The following is a 17,976-nucleotide window of genomic DNA, read 5'->3' on the forward strand; positions in this document are numbered from 1 at the left end:
AAATATAACAAAGTTGTCGCTTTAAATATAAAAAAAAGGATTTTTACATATTTCCCATTCCTAACCCTTTGAAATTACATATTTCCCCAAAATACAAGTTTTTAATGCGAAATGTACAATGCTCTTTAAACATGGTTTGAGGAAATATGTAATTTCAAAATTTAGGAAGGGGAAATATGTAAATGCCCCAAAAAAAATAAACAACTTGGGTAATCGTGATTCATGTAGTACAAGTGTAAGTTGTGCTACCAAGTACAATGGAACAGATAGAAACAGGTCTTGGGTCGGCTAAGAGGGCATTATTAAGATTCGTTGGTGCGAATAGAACAGGCTTGACATTATGTTGAGGTGGCAAGTGTTTAACGTCGGCTACACCACACCATGACATTATGGAGCAGCCACTAATGATAAAATGATAGGGACACATTATATTTGGTGGCCGCTGGATGAGTTGACCATTCAAAATATATAAATAAAGTATATATACCATATATGTGTGTGTGTTTACACACGTTTATATACACTACATCTTCTTCCACCATTAATTCAATCCCGAACATAAACGTGTGGGATGTGAGTCACCCTTTATGGATTCAGATTCAACCGACCTAACCATATACCCCCCCCCCCCCCTAAACATGTGAGGTTGTTTATCGATTGATAATGTCAACCACATAAACCCTCAAGCCTCAACCATTACGTCACATGGTTTTCCTGATCCAAATGTTACAAATACTAGAAACTCAAGCATCACCAGAATCCAACATCAATCACAAACCGACCACTTTCAAACAGCATAACAAAAAAAACGGGTTAAGGAGCATAAAAAGAAACGCAGGATGTGGAGAAGTGAGAAGTGAAGGAAGAGATCGAATTGGCACATGCGTGGATTAACATGTCTGAAGACCTGATCAACGGTAATTTTGTTTCACACATAATTGGTTTTTCTCCTCTTTTTTTGTTTTTCTTTTGGGGTGTTAGATTGTTTAGATAATAAGTTTTATCCGATAAATCTTATGAACCAATAGGAGTTGACAAGTGTCGGATAATGTATATCAGTAATGATTAATATTTAGTTTATTATAAAAATATATTTTTTTCCTATCTTATGTTTTATAATAAAATTTATACCCGCGTGTTCACAAAAAAAAAACTAAACAATACTGTGTTTTTAGATTTTTTTAAAAACTTATTTATTAAAAGTTATTAAGAAAAAACAATTTTAGTGTTAAAAATAATTAGTATATAAAGAAAAGGAAATATAAATTAAAATTTGAACCGATGCATGAATGACATGTGGACATGGTGAAAGATAACAAACTAGGTTGTGGGTGTAAGTGGTTTGGCCATTTATGGTGAATTTTATATTTTTTTTTTTTATTTAAATAGTGTTTCAAACCAAACTAGTTTATCAATGGGGGTGGTCTTACAACCACCACCGCCCACCGCCATCACAACTGTCACCCATCGCCACCACCTCGCCGAAAAAGTCCATAAAAACATAATGAAAAACACTATGAAAAACACAATGGAAAAATACACTATGAAAAAAAAACACAATGATAAAAACACAATTGTATGACACAATGGAAAAAATACAATGAAAAAAAAAACATAATGAAAAATACTATTGTATAACACAATTTTGTAAAACACAATTCGGTAAAACACAATTTGTAAAAAACCCACTAATTTTTTTTATTTTTATATTACAATATGGTACTCATATAAAAGATAAAAAGACACTCGTTATTATGGTGAATTTGTTTTTCAATAAAAACGTCGTAAAAAAAAGTTATGGACGTTTTAAAATGATGGGGGAATTTGACATGTGTCTTGCATGTGGAGAGAGAAAGTATAACAAATGTGTTATTCATTTTATTCTCTTTACCTTATGTTCACACTTGATTTCCCCCTAAACTAATCTCAGCCCTCCATATTCAAAATCAATGGACAAAATTCCTTCTTATCCTTACTACAAAATACTTTCTATTATAAACTAACCCTATATATATATAGTTTTAATAATATTTTAATAGGGTTTGTAAAGGTTTATTACTATAGAAAAGTTAAGTTTTTTAAGAAAAGTTTGAAATCTGGCATGAAATTGATGTATAAGAGAGAAGGGGGCACTTCACAGCAAGCTTTGAACCCATGTGGTAAAACCCCCGCCACCTATGTACCCATACATGACTTCAAACCCATGTGGTAAACCTTTACCACATAAACCACACCATTTTCCATTTATATTCTAACAACCAAATTAAAAACAAAAAAAATAAACACTCAAAGGTAATCGGTAGGTGTTAAGTGATTTTATCCTATTCCCCTCTAAGTTTGTTGTTAAGAAAAAAATTATTATGCTGAGAAAGTTATATTAAACCAAAACCAACCTGAGAATTAGGCTTTAACAAAAAATGTAGTAAGAAGTGAATTCAATAAACACCAAAACAAATTTTTACTTTAGCATAAATAACAAAGCATCAAACCAACACATATCCTAATTCCCGTCCCGACCAAACCCCAAACACAACAACCATAACCCATTACTTTCTTGACAGCAAGACTTGTTAACACACAACCTACAAACCCTAACCCATACAAGGTCCTTCCTTGTCTCTTCAACGCGTAAACCACATCCATGGCCGTAACAGTCTTCCTCCTCGCATGCTCGGTGTACGTCACCGCATCTCTGATCACATTTTCCAAAAATATCTTCAACACCCCACGAGTCTCTTCATAAATCAACCCACACCGCCTCTGCGAGCCAGTCTTCGGATTGCAGGCTTTGTGATTCCCTGAATGTTGTCACGGAGGACTTTCCGGTGTCGTTTTGCTCCGCCCTTGCCTAAGCCTTTGCCTCCCTTACCTCTGCCTGACATTGTTGATTTTGATTGTAGTTGGAATCTGTAAAAAAACAATTAGATGAATTGATTGAAGAAATAATTGACTTATATTCGATAAATTAAACGAATTGGGTTGATTGAATGATTAAATAATTAACTGCAATCTGATGAATTAAACAAAATTGATGAACTGGGTATAGATTTATTAAATTCAAGTAATAATCAGCTGATATTTGATTAATTAAACTGAAATTGATCAACTGGGTAAATTGATTGAAGAAATAATCAGCTGAAATCTGATGAATTAAATGAAATTGATGAACTGAATTTATTGAAGAAATGATTGGATGAATTAAACGGAAACTGGGTTTAAAATATGCATAAAAATTGTTTCGAATTAGACGAAATCTGATGAATCAAGTGGATTAATCGAAGGAATTGCTAACCTGAAGCTTTGAAGATTGGAAGATGTTAATGGCAGATTTATGTTTGATGAAGTTTGGGGGTGTGAATATATAGTGGGGGTAAAATGTGGTGTACGTTTTGTGGCCGTACGATTAATCAAAATGGACGGTGGATATGTAGGATTAGTCACACGGATCGGTGACGTGGCAAGTGCGGGTTTTGTTTAGAATATGGGCTGGGTTTTAAACCGTTTTCGACTTTCGGGTCACCGAGTATGGGTTGGGGCCTAAAGGAGAAACATTCATGAGGAAACGGAAGGGTGCCTGTTTTCTTCGAATTCGGCTGAAGAACGCATGCTTATGACTTGCTCTTTAGCGGATTTGGTATGGCAAAGTATTATACGTTGGTGACTAAAGTATTGTGTGATGGTGTAAAGTGGCGGAACCAGAAATTTTAAACTAGAGGGTCAAAATAAAAGCGTTTTGCATGCATTAGCATATATCATGGCTCGAGTAAGCAGTGCCTTTCATTAGTTATTCTCTCATCTTTTCTCTCTAGTATTAATCGATTAACAGATGATTGGTTTATGCCAAGACTGATCACGAATATTTATTTTAATAATTTAACAACTTATTCGTACTTTTAATTTTAATACTTATTTCATTAGTATTTTAGTTTATTTCTACAGATGATGCATGAAAATAATAACAAATAAATATTGAAAATATTAAATTAAAGAACAAATTCTAAAGTAAATTCTATGATGAATAAGTTAAATATTATACATTAACTTAATAAAATCAAATAATATTAAAAAAAATCCATATATATTTTTGGCTAATATAAAGTAAGTAAAATATTATGAATTATGATTACAAGATATATCTAAAAGAAAAGTGATGGTAAACATAGAAATATAATAACTAGTTAGCCTGATCTATCTCTTGAATGGAAGTACAAAATATACTTTAATAAATACAAAATATTAGGTGGTATCTCGATTACAAGTTATAAAATATTTTATTCCATATCTCGAGTACCGATAAAGTTACTCTTTACCTTCTTTTTCATATACCCTTCTGTCCCTTCCTCTTCAAACTTTACGTGCAAAGCGTATTCCCAGCTGCCGGAAAAGTTATACATCAGATGTAGATTATATTTTCGCTTCTCTTTTTCACTTCAGATACTGAAAGAAGGATAATCCAGAGGGTCAAACTGACCAAATGATTCTTGGTTGCATGCTCTGGTTAACATATAGTTTAGCCACCTAGAGTCAGGTGACCCCCTTGACCCTCCCCTGGTTTCGCCGATGAGTGTAAACTTCCACCTTTGTACGCTGCTTAAACTATTTCGAACAGAACCAAAATAAAAAGAAAGCTAATTCAAGATAATTTTCTTTCGGGTTAAACTTTGGAGCATATTGAAAACGAGAAACAATAAGATATTCAAAGGAATCAATACAAGCCCAAACAAAATGGTGGAAAACATAAAGATTTTGAGTTTCATATGAGAAGACATTAAGATTCTAAATTCGACGTAACCACTTAAAATGAGTTATTTCATTTTGAATAGAAAGAATGAGACTACAATTTGAATGGCAATTCTTCGAAGTTGGTAAAATAGATAAAAAAAAATATACCAGAATAAATCAAAAATGCACAAACCGGTTAAATAATTCATGGTTAAAAAAAGAATTTGAGTGTCTTGGTAATCTTCAAACTTTCAAATGGTAGGTTTTGAATCAGGTGGTGCAATGGTTGTAACTTGTAAACTCTCAATGAATTTAATAAGTTTTAAAGAATCGAGCATGCCATTAGGTTAGATGACATCCGTTGCATTAACTCTTATATTGTTATTGTGTTAACACTTAAAATACATTTAAATGATTTTTAATAATTTGGATGTGAATTTTATAAAGGGGAAAGTGAATATGAGACTGTTATACATCTAACTTAGATAGATAAATCAAGATTACAGTTTTAAAAAAAAAGGAAAAGGAAAAAGAAAAATCGGGTTCAAAACACACATGCAATCCGAAGAGGTCAACATGAATCCAGCTTTGTTAATGTTCTCGTTCCAACGAATATTAGAGTACGAACACATAATAAAGAAAAGAACAAATCTGCTAACGTCTACCAAAACTATTACTAGAATCTTATTAAATGGTCCGAACTACCCTTGCGGTTTTCAACCCGACCAAGGTCGAACCACAATCAGTATACTTATACTGTTAGCCCACAATATCAAGGGTATTTTAGCACATTCATCACTCTGTCTTCCGCTTTGAAGACCTTGGGCCCGTTTGACTCCCACTAGTCAACCGACCCACAAATTTAAGAACCTCATCAATCAATATAACTGGCAAAGCAACCGCCAGCACCAACAACCACTCGTTCAAGCTTAAAGGTACTATCCCGAACACTTGTGCAAGAAACGGGACATATAGGATCAAGAAATGAAGCCCAAATGAGACCGACATTGCAATAAGTAACCATGGGTTGACCCACGGTGGCATGGTCAACAGGCTCTCGTCTTCTGAAAGGGCGTTTAAGGAATTAAACATTTCGATAGCAACCAATACGGAGAGCGATAACGTCATGGCTTTGACTTTTCCACCTTGGAAATAGTCACACGGGTTCGAGTCAAAGTTGAACACTCGGTCTCCGGCTGTGAAAGGCGAAACCGTGAAATTTTCCCATGTTTTGCATTGACCCCAGTTTGCTAGCTGAGAGTAGGCTACTAGTGTATGACCATCTTGACTTAAGTCAATACCAAGAAACGAGCCGTGTGTGTACCAAATGACGAAAATACACACGGTTGCTATGCCAACATAGAGTCCAATTACCTGCATAGAGTTAATGGTCAAAAGACTCAAAACATGACAAAGGTCAAACGTTTGTCAATTTGGCATGAAAGTGAAACAATACCAGATAGCGGAACAAAATCCATGCACTAATTAATGAATCATCACTTCTGCGGGGAGCTTTCTTCATGATGTATTTATCAGGTGGATTAAAACCCAAGGCGGTGGCGGGAGGCCCATCAGTGACCAGATTGACCCATAGAAGCTGCACCGGGATCAGGCCTTCTGGAATGCCGATAGCAGCTGTCAAGAATATCGAGGCAACCTCACCAATATTTGAAGAAATCATATATCTGGAAATTAGAAAGAAGAAATTTATAACTTTGAACCAATTTTGATTTGTTTTTATTATTTAATCAATTAAATAATTTATGAAGGGAGTGTCCCACCTAATAAAGGCCTTCATGTTGTTGTAAATAGACCTGCCTTCTCCAACAGCAGCCACAATTGTGCTAAAATTATCATCTGCTAAAACCATGTCAGAAGCTTCCTTTGCAACCTGTCCACATATTAACAAATAAATTGAATAATATTATTTTTCAAGAAATTACATATGTAAAAACACTAGATAGGAATGATTTAAAACACTTTTTGTTCAAACTTAATAAAAATTGGTTAAAATCAAGTCACATATTTATTTATTTATTTATTTTTGACCCGTTCTAAGTGAGTGGGTCAAAATTGACACATTCAAGTCAAATACAGATATCTCAAGAACAAAAAGAACTACCTCAGTGCCAGCAATGCCCATTGCAATTCCAATATCAGCCAATTTCAAAGCGGGTGCATCATTAACCCCGTCGCCAGTCATTGCAACCACTTCACCTAAATCTTTAAGCAGTCTCACTATTTCTTGTTTGTGACGTGGCTCAGCCCGAGAAAACAAAAGTCCACCTTTGTATGCCATGTGTCCTTTTTGATCATGGTGTTCCATAAATTCTCTTCCGGTCAAACTTCTTGCCCTGATATCTTCATGTTGACCAAACACTCCGATTTCACGGCATATTGCTTCTGCGGTGTTCTTGTTATCTCCCGTTATCACAATAACTTGAATTCCGGCTGCTCTGCAGTCTTCAATTGCTTGACGAACTTCTTTACGAGGGGGATCCTTGAAATATACAATCGCATCAAGAATTTAGTATTTGGTATGAGTTAGGACGGTAAACGAACCAAACCGAACGAGACATTGTTCATGTTCATTCATTAAGCATGTATCATTGTATCAAGCACATGGGCGGTTCATGGACACATACCGAACAATACTTCTTGTTCGTGATTGTTCCTTATGGAAATTATTTGTTCGTGTTCATTTGTGTTTGTTTGTTAAAGTTCATAAACAAACACAAATTAACATATCTTAATTTGAAAAAGGACAATCAAGATTCTTAAAGTCAAGCTTTGACATAATTACATAAAAGAAATCAATATACTTGTCGTAATAATCAAAAATATACTTGGCATAAACTAAAAATTAAAAATATAAAAATTTTAAAAAATATTTAATGACCAAACATAAACAAACGAACATGGATGGACGTAAACGACCGAACATAACTTGGTCATGTTCATTCATTTATTAAAGGAACGTCGTTGAACGTTCAGTTCATTTACAGCCTATGTATGATGAAATCAAAGGACTGGAATGAAAACTAGCAATACCCTTTATTTTTTCATATACTTTGGTTCAATTTTCTTATTTTCTGAAAATAACTACTTTGATTAAATTTTCTTATTTTCTGAAAATATAAGATACAATTATTTTGAAATCTTATTCAACAGTTTCTTGATCTTTATTTGCTTATTTGTATCATTTTCCTAATTGGAATACCAAAAATAAAAGTCAACTCACCCTGAGTCCAGCCAAGCCAGCAAAGATTAAATTACTTTCAATTTTGGAATAATTTGATGGATCGAGTAAAAGATTATGTGCTGGATGATCTTCATCGCCATTATATGTTGTGAATTCTGGTGGGTCCTCCTTGTATGCAAAACCCAAAACACGTAATGCTGACGAGGATAGCTCATTAAGGCTATTTAAGATGGCTGCTTTTGCCCTGCTGTCAAGTTCCACAACTGACCCATCAACCAACTGTATGTGTGAACTCCTTTCCAGTAAGTTTTCAACCGCACCCTGTAAAAGTCAACTTCTACTTCATTAATATGCTCATAAGAGTCCAAACCATTGACCATATTTAGTCAATTCATGTCAAACAGTTTGACCACATTTGGCAACACATGTCAAACAGTTTACCACATTTTGGTCAGCACATGTCAAACAGTTGACTGCATTTTGAACTTTTTATTGATAACATGATGTATTACCTTGACAAGTAGTGAGTTTCTCCCAGATTTTGATGACACGATAACCCCCATTGACTTCCTATCACGGTCAAACTCAAGAGTGGCAATTCTGCTTTCAACTTTACTCCATTCGTTAGAACACACTGCATATCTCAAAATCACATAGGGTCATTTTAGTAAACGTGAATGAATAATAAAGACAAAAGAGATCACTGGTGACTAACCCATAATGTCACTATTATCGGTAGATGAGCGGGAACCAAATCCAACAAGAAGACCCATTTTCTCAACAAGAACCTAAAACAAAAACACAAGATTAATATGTGATCCTTAATAAGACAAAAATGCAGGCTTTTAAGGTTACAATACCTTTAATGCTGCTTCAGTTGGCATTCCAGTAGCTACATAACCTTTTTCAGATCGTTCAATGCCAGCATCATTAGCCAAAGCAGCAATCTTTGCAATTGTTTGAAGGTTAGCATCCAATCTGCCAGCTGGCCAGTCTTGTATTTTCCCATCCAATGGGTTGTATGTGGTCCCTTCAACACTGAATGATCTGAGAACATTTGGACCATGACCCATAGCAACAAGCTTAGCCACAGCCATCTGGTTGGTGGTTAAAGTGCCAGTTTTGTCAGAACAAATTACGGTTGTACACCCGAGAGTCTCAACACTGGGTAGTTTCCTGACAAGTGCATTCTTTTGAGCCATCTTACGTGTGCCAAGAGCCAAACAAGTGGTAATGACAGCTGGCAGGCCTTCTGGGATGGCAGCAACTGCTAGTGCTACTGCAATTTCAAAGTAATAAGTGCATTTTTCAAATGAGAATTTGAAGTTTCTAGGCCAGCCATCAACAATTTCCCATGTGAGAAAGTACTTCACGTTAATTAGCCAAACGAGAAGACAAATTAACCCAATTAGCATAGTTAAAACTTCTCCAAACTCGTTTAGTTTCTTCTTTAAAGGCGTGTCTTCTTCGTTTTGTGCTGCTTCTTGAATCTGAGAATGCACTTTTCCGATCTCAGTTTTCATTCCTGTTTCTGTAACCAAACAGATACAGTTACCATTAACAACTGTGGTCCCAGCAAACACCATGCATTTCTTCCCTTGAATATCAGTTTCTTCAGCCACAGGTTTAGTAGTTTTACTAACAGCTTCACTTTCTCCAGTCAAAGAACCTTGTTCAACTCTAAGAGTTGAACTAATTAAACTAATAACCCTCATATCAGCAGGGATTTTATCACCTACACGAAGCTCCACAATATCACCAGGAACAAGCTCCTTCGCAAGAAGGCTATAAACCTTTTTCCCATTACGGATCACGGTTGCTTGTTCTGATTGTATCTCTTTAAGAGCTTCTAACGCCTTTTCTGCATTACTTTCTTGCCAAACACCAACAATTGCATTAACAATCAATATGAGAAAAATCACCAGTGGCTCAACGAATGCTGTGATCTCCATCTCTCCGCCTTCTTCACCATCATACCAGGCTAGAACAAAAGAAATCACAGCTGCAGCAAGCAATACCCTAACTAAAGTATCATTAAATTGATCCAAAATTAGACTGAAAATAGATTGGCCTTCATGCTTTTCCAACTCATTGGTCCCGTATTTTTGCAGGCGCTTCACAACTTCACCATCAGAAAGACCAAATTTGCTATCCACTTGGTAGTGTTGTTCACATTCTTGAATGTCCTTTGACCAAGCAGGATACTGATTTGGATCCAGAACTGATGTGCCTGTACTCTCTTTCTTACCATAATTTTGGGCTCCTTTACCCATTAATCCTCACTTGAAATCACTGATAAATACCAGATTTCAGTAACAATAAAAAATTCTCAGATGAATTACCAGCAGGAAAACTTAACAAGCAAAAGAACAAAACTTTAGACGTTCAGATAACTGAAAATAACTATACAAAATTACAAATCATCACAAATGGCAAGCAAAAACTGTTTAATTATCAAGTAAATATCACAAACCAAAAACACGAAAATCTTGAAGAAACTCGTTGTACTCTTTTTGATTGATTGAAACAAAAACTGAATACAATGAAAATAATTTCTAAGCCTTATTTATAGGCAACTACAAACTTAAGAAATAAGAAAGCTTAGAACAGGAAACAAAATCACACTAGACTTTTAATTTAATAATTTAAATAAAAAGATAACTTAGGAACCAAGTTATTCACTTTGATTCCTGAATTTCAGATCTCCTCAAAACCGCCACATGAGATCTTACGTACCACCTTTCAGTTATTTCAACATTGTCAAATTCAATAAAAAAAAAACTCCAAAAACACGCTTATTTTAAGCGGCTCAAACTATCAAACATGAAACAATACGAATTCAACGATAAATCATAACTCTCTCGCGGTAACAATCCAACTAACTAAACCATAACTTAACAAAACCTCCAATAATCTGAAGATCTACACTAATTCACCTTGCAATCAGGAATCAAAAGCAGCAATCTGAAAAACTACAGTAATCAAGTGTTATATATATATATATATATATATATATATATATAACACCTATATACAACAAACTCACAAGTATTATACAATAACCAAGTGAAACAAGTAAAACTGTTAAAATCACCTAACATCATATACAATTCAAGCAGATAATCCAAAATCAGTATCAATTTGACAGTAATCTAAAGCAATCACAGTCTATTATTATGCAACCAAATCACAAATTACATTATTATAACACAATAACCAACTGAAACAAGTAAAACTGTTAAATCTACCTAAAATCAAAGCATATGATCCAAAATTATGATCAGATTGACAGTTATCTGAAGCAATCACAGTCTATTATCAACTATTACGCAACCAAATCACAAATTATAACACGATAACCAACTAAAACAAGTAAAACCGTTAAATCACCAAAATATATACAAATTCAAGCAGATGATCCAAAATTAGGATGAAATCGCCTGTTATCTGGAGCACTCAGCCAATCACAGTCGATTACGCAACAATAACACAAGTATGATACGATAACCAACTGAAACAAGTAAAAGTGTTAAATCTACCTAAAATCGAAGCAGATGATCCAATTATTGGATGAAATTGACAGTTATCTGCCACAAGTGATGCTCTGTTTTGAGTTTATGAGTTTGATTTCTGCATAAAAAGGCGATCTTCAACAAAAAAAGCTAGGGCTATTTTTTAATTATAATTTAAATATAGATTTAAATAGCCCTCATTAAAAAATAGCCCTCCATTAAAAAATAGCCCTCCATTAAAAATAACCGGTTCGTTGAAGCTTCGTTAATTATAATTTAATGATTTTATTAATCTAAAATATGTTTGAAATATTGAAAAAGAAAGCGACCTCCATCTGACTCTTACTTTGCGGTGGGCCGTGTCATTCGCATCCAATGATAGCGTGACAAGTAGGTCAAGATGACGTGGTGGAATATCATTGGTGAGGTTTAGCATATTTTGTGATTTTAAATATAGATTCCGGGTGTAAACGAGCCAAGCCGAATCAGGTCAGAGCTCGAACTGGCTCGAGCTTGGTTCGTTTTGGCTTCTGAGAGTTTGAGCTTGGCTCGTTTTATGCAGTGACGGATTTAGAAAAATTTTTCACAGGGATCGGAAATTTGGGAATCGTTTGTCTAATGCTGAATATTAAATTTTTACAATATCTTCCGGTCGGGTCGGGCCACATAAAAGAAGATAAAACAATACTAAATTATAAATACGAAACAAAATTACGTCAATCGCGAGACTCATTAAGGCAACAAGGCCTGGAGTCGGTGCGCAAACGCACACCTATTTACATTTACGCTAAAAATATGAGTAAACTTTAGATGTTATTACATAAACACAACGACAAAGTCAAAAACTTATATAAAATAAAAGGATAAAATAAAATAAATAACAAAGTACAGTAAAAAAGAAAGAAGTAGTTGATTTGATCAGCAAAGAAAAACCAACAAAAAAGTATGTGATAACTTGGATAAAACCTTAAAACTTATGAAAATACTCTAATAAATCATTTATTATTTATGCGGTATTTATAGAAAAAAATAATTGAAAAGGACAAGAATGAAAATAGTCATGACAATAATAAAATATAAAATATCAATTTCTCTTCTCTTCCCCAATATCATCTACCCCTTGACCCTTTCCCGCTACAACCTAAGCTCGCCGGAAAATTTTCAGATTCTTTTCTGTTCTCTTTTTTCTCCTTTTTTTCTTAGTGTTTCATAGGGGTCGGTGCCAAAATTTTACAGGGGTCGATCAGAGTTTTATCCATATATATAACACTAATTTTTTTTTATCACAGGGGTCGGCCGACCCCCGTATGCTGGCTGTAGATCCGCCTCTGGTTTTATGTATTTCTCTAAAGCTCAAGTGTGGCTCATTAGTTATTAGTTTATACATGTTTTTTTATATATTATTTTTATATTTCTTGAGAAAAAAATCTTAAGCGAGCTTAAGTTCGGCTCAAGCTCATGTATAGTCCTGAACGAGCTAAAGCTCTGCTCAAGCTGGGCTCATTTCAAGCTTTTTTTTCTTTTAATGCTCGAGCTCGACTAATGAGTTGTTTTTTCATGCTTGGTCTCGGTTCATTTTATTGTTTATTAATTAATTCAGACACGTTTTTAATTATATTTATACATTTTGAGAAAAATCTTAAACGAGCTTAAGTTTGGCTTGAGTTCATGTAGTACCTTAAACGAGCCAAAGTTCGGCTCGGCTGTGCAGTGTGAACGTAATACTTAGAAGTCCACAATAGGTAAACGAGTTTTAATTATTTGTATGAGTTTAAGGTTTGACGAGCCTAAAAGAGCTTACCATACAAGACTCGAGCTCGATAACTAAACGAGTTTTATCTGACGCTTGGGCTTCAGTGGTTTCGAGTTCTTTATCGATCCGAACTCAAGTCGCGCTAGCAACGCAGCTCGTTTGCCCTCCTAATTTAGAGCTAGTGTTAGGCTTTATTTTTAATTATTTATAATTGCAGAAAGAGACGTAGAAACTTCCGTGCAAGTTGTTGAAACAACAGAGATGACACAACAGATCCGGCGATCCGCCGTATATTCCTTTTCTTTTATTTATCTTAAAGTAAAATTTGATATAAGGAATTAATGATATTGATATTAGTCTTTATTATTGTAATATTGTTCATTATTATTCACATAAATCAGTCTGCATATGTCATGGTTAGATTTAAAATAATAACCATACAGATTTTTTTAACAACTAATGTTGTATTCTACATGGATTGAACTTTTGATTTTTTATTCTTCATCCAAACAATAAATTTATAGTTAATAAATTATGAATAATGTGCAGTCATTAAAAAAATACAATATTTATAAACTAAATGACTATAAATGTTTTTATTAGTTTGCAATCAGTTTTGTTGAAGACGGATTAATCTGTAGTTCTGTACATTTAGGTGTTTCATCTTTACAACTCAGTTTGATGTAACTTATGATGACATCTTGCACATTACAAGAGCATATGTTACAAACTTGTTACACTTTGATAAACATTGACAAATTTGAAATATATATCCTACACAAATAGGTATTGTGTTATATTATAATATTTAACGGGTTAGTCTTGTTTACTATTATTGTAATGCTATGTTGATTGCTAGCATTAAGTACGTAAATACATTAAAAAAAAAATAACATCGATGTCATTTTTTTTTTGATTTTGTATTTGATTAGTGAAACAATTATTGTTTGGTTTTGTGTATAGTTGTTTGGTTACAAAAGAACTTTCAATGTGCTTGTGATTTTTATTTTAAAAAAGGTTCGAGTTATTGGAACTTTTAACTGAATAGCATTAAAGTTAACTATATGTCTATGTACAACCAATCCCCCCTTGGCGTTATATTTTATTGATGAGTTAGATTATTGTTTACTATAGGTAGTGGCAAGTGATTAGTTCTATTACCTTTGTGTGCGTGTTTCATTATCGATACAGAACAATAATCTTGTGGGCATGTGTTAAACAACTTCCAGAAAGAAAATTCAAAATCATATACAGATAAAATCCGATCATAATCAGAATCAAGGTCGATACACCTTTATCACATAATCCAAGTTAATAAAACAAAGTAAAGATATCACATCGTAGAGTCAACACATATTTTAAATCAAGTGAATCTCGTATCTTTAATTAGATGTTAATTTACGTTGATTTTTACAATGATATACATAAAATCCACCATTCGGTTTACCCCGTAATACTATGAAATCCTCTTGTAAGATTCGCTCTTTGATCAATCAATACCAAGCACTTGTCGTCAAGTCATTTGGCTCTCATTAATTACCATCGGATACATTTAGAAGAAGACGATGGCAAGGTATGATAAATCTAGTTAGATGAATTTGTCTCTTAGTTTTTTATATGTATTATACTTTACAATATAACAATATATACGGTTTTAATATGGGTAAATATGCATGAAAATTTGTTTTCGAGAATAAGACAAATATATGTCATCATTAAAACAACATATCAATCATATTTCCCTCTTCAAGGCTATGCCTTTACATGTATTCAAATCAAATTTTGATGTTAAACCATTAAATGGCAAACCTAACATGATGTGCAATTGAACCGTTAGGAGCCCACGTTTAGAAGACACAAGAACGTCCCGTCTAATAAAATAATATTTCGTACCTAATAAAAGTTACATAAATAATTTAAAACTATTTTTCTTCCTTGCTCGCACAATAAATGTGATTTACTATAGATATATGCAAATACGATGAATATTTTTAATTTTTTATAAACATGTTTAATAACGCCGTGTATTATTAATTATCAAAGAAGCATGTTGTGGTATCTAAGTAATAAATACAAGGTTACAATAGAAATAATCGCGCTACAAAAGAGATAACTGAATATCAATCATAGAATTGTTAACAGAACCCAGGAACAAAGTGTTCAGGTTAGGATCTAACTGTAGGATTATAGTTGGGACTATAATGATAATCTACAAATTCACAAAAGTTGTGATATCGAATTAGTTCAACAACCTTATTTCTCTATTACCATTGTGCTAACAAAGGAAGTCTATCCCCTATGTATTTGTGTACCTACAAGGTGTTGTAGGTAAGATTTTTCTTAAATGTTGTACCTACAATTCTTTCCCCTCAATTTTTTTATTAGGGGGGTTGTTTGAAGTTACACACGCTATGGCTTATTTGTATTTTTAGAAAATATGTAATTTCAAAAGTTTAGGAAAGAGAAATATGTAAAAATTCTTTTTTTTATAAACTAAAGAAACGTATGATATACAAGAGGAAGCAAATCATATGATTCTGTTTTCATAAATAAAATAAATAATAAAAACTCACCACATGTCAAACATGTGAAAGTTTTCTGTAGAAAAATATAGGCAGGAGCATGACACGAGTTTTGATAAGTTAATATGATATTTGATTATAAAATCATGTATTTGAGCACTTGTAGATGTTTTGTGTGTGCTTTTAAAGGGAGATGATGTGATTTGAATGAGAGAGAAGAGAAACTTGGTTTGTGGAAGAATGCTTTTAAACGGACTTTTGTGAATGAAAGAATATGATATGATCAGTAAGAGTGTATAGATCAGTTATTCACGTTGGTAATGGAAAACATGAATATTATAATAAATTTATAATTAAAACATACCTGTTACAGTAGAGAAAGTAGACACGGCTGATGAGAATGCTCCAGACGACATGATAGTTAGCTTTGTTGAGTTCCCCTTTATAATGTATATTAGTGATGGGGATTATGGTTCTTGAGAAACCGAAAATATGGAGAGAAAAGGGGTCACAAAATTCTTATGTGAGGTTTAAGGTTTATGTTCTGATGTTAATAAGTTTCTCCATATATTTATAAATGGAGACCCCTTCACACTCAAGGGGAAGCTCTTAATTAGCAAGAAAGGGTATTTGGTCTCAACAATTACCTAACTAATATAATAATAAGGTATAATTTAATTATTTTAATCTATTATTATATAAATGATATTGATGATCATATATAAATATACATATCCATATATTTATTCTTACATAGTATTGTGACTTGTGAGAGTGTAAATTTTGGGGTTTGAGTAGTTATGTGGCAATGTGTTTGGAGCTCATATGGAGAAGCTCTTATTTCCGCAAGTGCCCATTACTTATCAATTTAAGTGGTTAAACGTTAAGACTAATTCATTTGGAATCTTGGGATGCATGTTAGTTGAAAATTGATATTAAATTTATCTCAATAGGCAATTCGAATATCAAACACACAACTACACTTCTAACAAACCTCAAAGCTTTTTACAAGTTTAACATATATTTGTTTTATTTTTAAAAATTATATTATATATTAACATATTCGTTGTTTCGATGTGGACAAAAGGGTACGAGTCGGATGTTAGCTAACGTATCATCCAATATAAAAAACCATACGATTTTAAAATTAATCTCATATCAGCATACACATCATATAATTCAATTCTTGAAACTTCGTAATTAAAACACCAATTATGAATGAACCAAATCCATCAAATGATATGATTTGAAATAAATGATAGATTTGTAATAACTGAACTTTAATAATGATTTAAAGCATAAATTTTCTTCTAAGCAATGCATTATATTTCTTCTTATTATGATAGTATTTATAAAGGTGACCTCATGATGTCTCATGCACACCCATGAGGCCAAATCATTTTCACTTTATCCTACACACTCATCGTCCATCCTAAACAATGAAATAAAGTCACACTTTAATTACATTTTACAAACCATCATCTTCATTCTCTCAATTTCAATATTCTCTCTAAACACATCAAAACCAACCTCCAAAAACCCTTGTCTCTAAGACCATCATGGCTTCCGTATGCATGTCAAAATGCATTGCTGATGATGCACGCATACCCGTGCGGGCTACATATGTAAACCTCTACAGATGGCCAGACTCTGACCGGGAATTTGTCCGGTCAGTCAGTAGAAATAGTCACCAGGACAATGGAGACAGCGGTGGACACCCACGGTTGGTGGATAGTATCTCGTGCCGCCAACTTTACCTTAGAAGTTATACATTTTCAAGAAAGGAGAGCTTGAATGAGAGAACCATGAAGTGTATTGGAAGAGTTAAAGAACGAGCTAGTGTTAGTCGAAAACCAAGTAGTGACGGTGGTGGGAGGTGGAGAGATGGTGGAAAGAGGAGGCGGAGGAGGAGGAAGTGCACGATGGTTATGAAGGCGAAGGAGACAACGTATGCTGCCTTGGCTTCTATATTTCGTAGGTTGTTATCTTGCACCACAAAAGTTGATGTTGTGGATTGAGTTGTGATATTCATCTAGAATAATTATTTACCTTTTCAAGTTGATTTTATGGTGTTTTTTTATTTGTTATTTATGTTTATTGATTATTGATGTTAATACCAATCAAATAATATATGTTTGAAAATTGAATTTTTAATAATATTAAAACTGAATTTTATTAATCTAAACTATGAGTTATTGATTGATAATAACTCGTATAAATGATGTGACTAATAATAAATATAACAATTATTTTTGTTGCAGAGGG

At 33.5% G+C, this 17,976-nt stretch overlaps 2 protein-coding genes across 2 annotated transcripts; one reads left to right on the forward strand and one right to left on the reverse strand.

The window, feature by feature from the left end:
• Positions 1–5,281: 5,281 nt before the first annotated feature.
• Positions 5,282–11,514, reverse strand: LOC143554316 (calcium-transporting ATPase 1, endoplasmic reticulum-type-like). Its single transcript, XM_077044099.1, has 9 exons — positions 11,464–11,514; positions 8,785–10,277; positions 8,640–8,712; positions 8,437–8,558; positions 7,964–8,245; positions 6,845–7,222; positions 6,504–6,613; positions 6,179–6,407; positions 5,282–6,096 (listed from the first exon to the last, which is right to left on the reverse strand). Exons 2-9 carry the CDS (start codon positions 10,195–10,197, stop codon positions 5,518–5,520), a joined length of 3,186 nt encoding a protein of 1,061 aa, XP_076900214.1. The 5' UTR covers positions 10,198–10,277; positions 11,464–11,514; the 3' UTR covers positions 5,282–5,517.
• A 5,756-nt stretch (positions 11,515–17,270) lies between these two features.
• LOC143554321 (uncharacterized) lies at positions 17,271–17,729 on the forward strand. The gene has a single exon (XM_077044103.1). It carries the CDS (start codon positions 17,271–17,273, stop codon positions 17,727–17,729), a length of 459 nt encoding a protein of 152 aa, XP_076900218.1.
• The last annotated feature ends 247 nt before the right edge of the window (positions 17,730–17,976 follow it).

This window comes from Bidens hawaiensis, unplaced genomic scaffold, assembly GCF_021521415.1.
Source record: "Bidens hawaiensis isolate Kalapana, Puna unplaced genomic scaffold, B.hawaiensis_p1.1 tig00017586_1, whole genome shotgun sequence".
NCBI lineage: Eukaryota > Viridiplantae > Streptophyta > Magnoliopsida > Asterales > Asteraceae > Bidens > Bidens hawaiensis.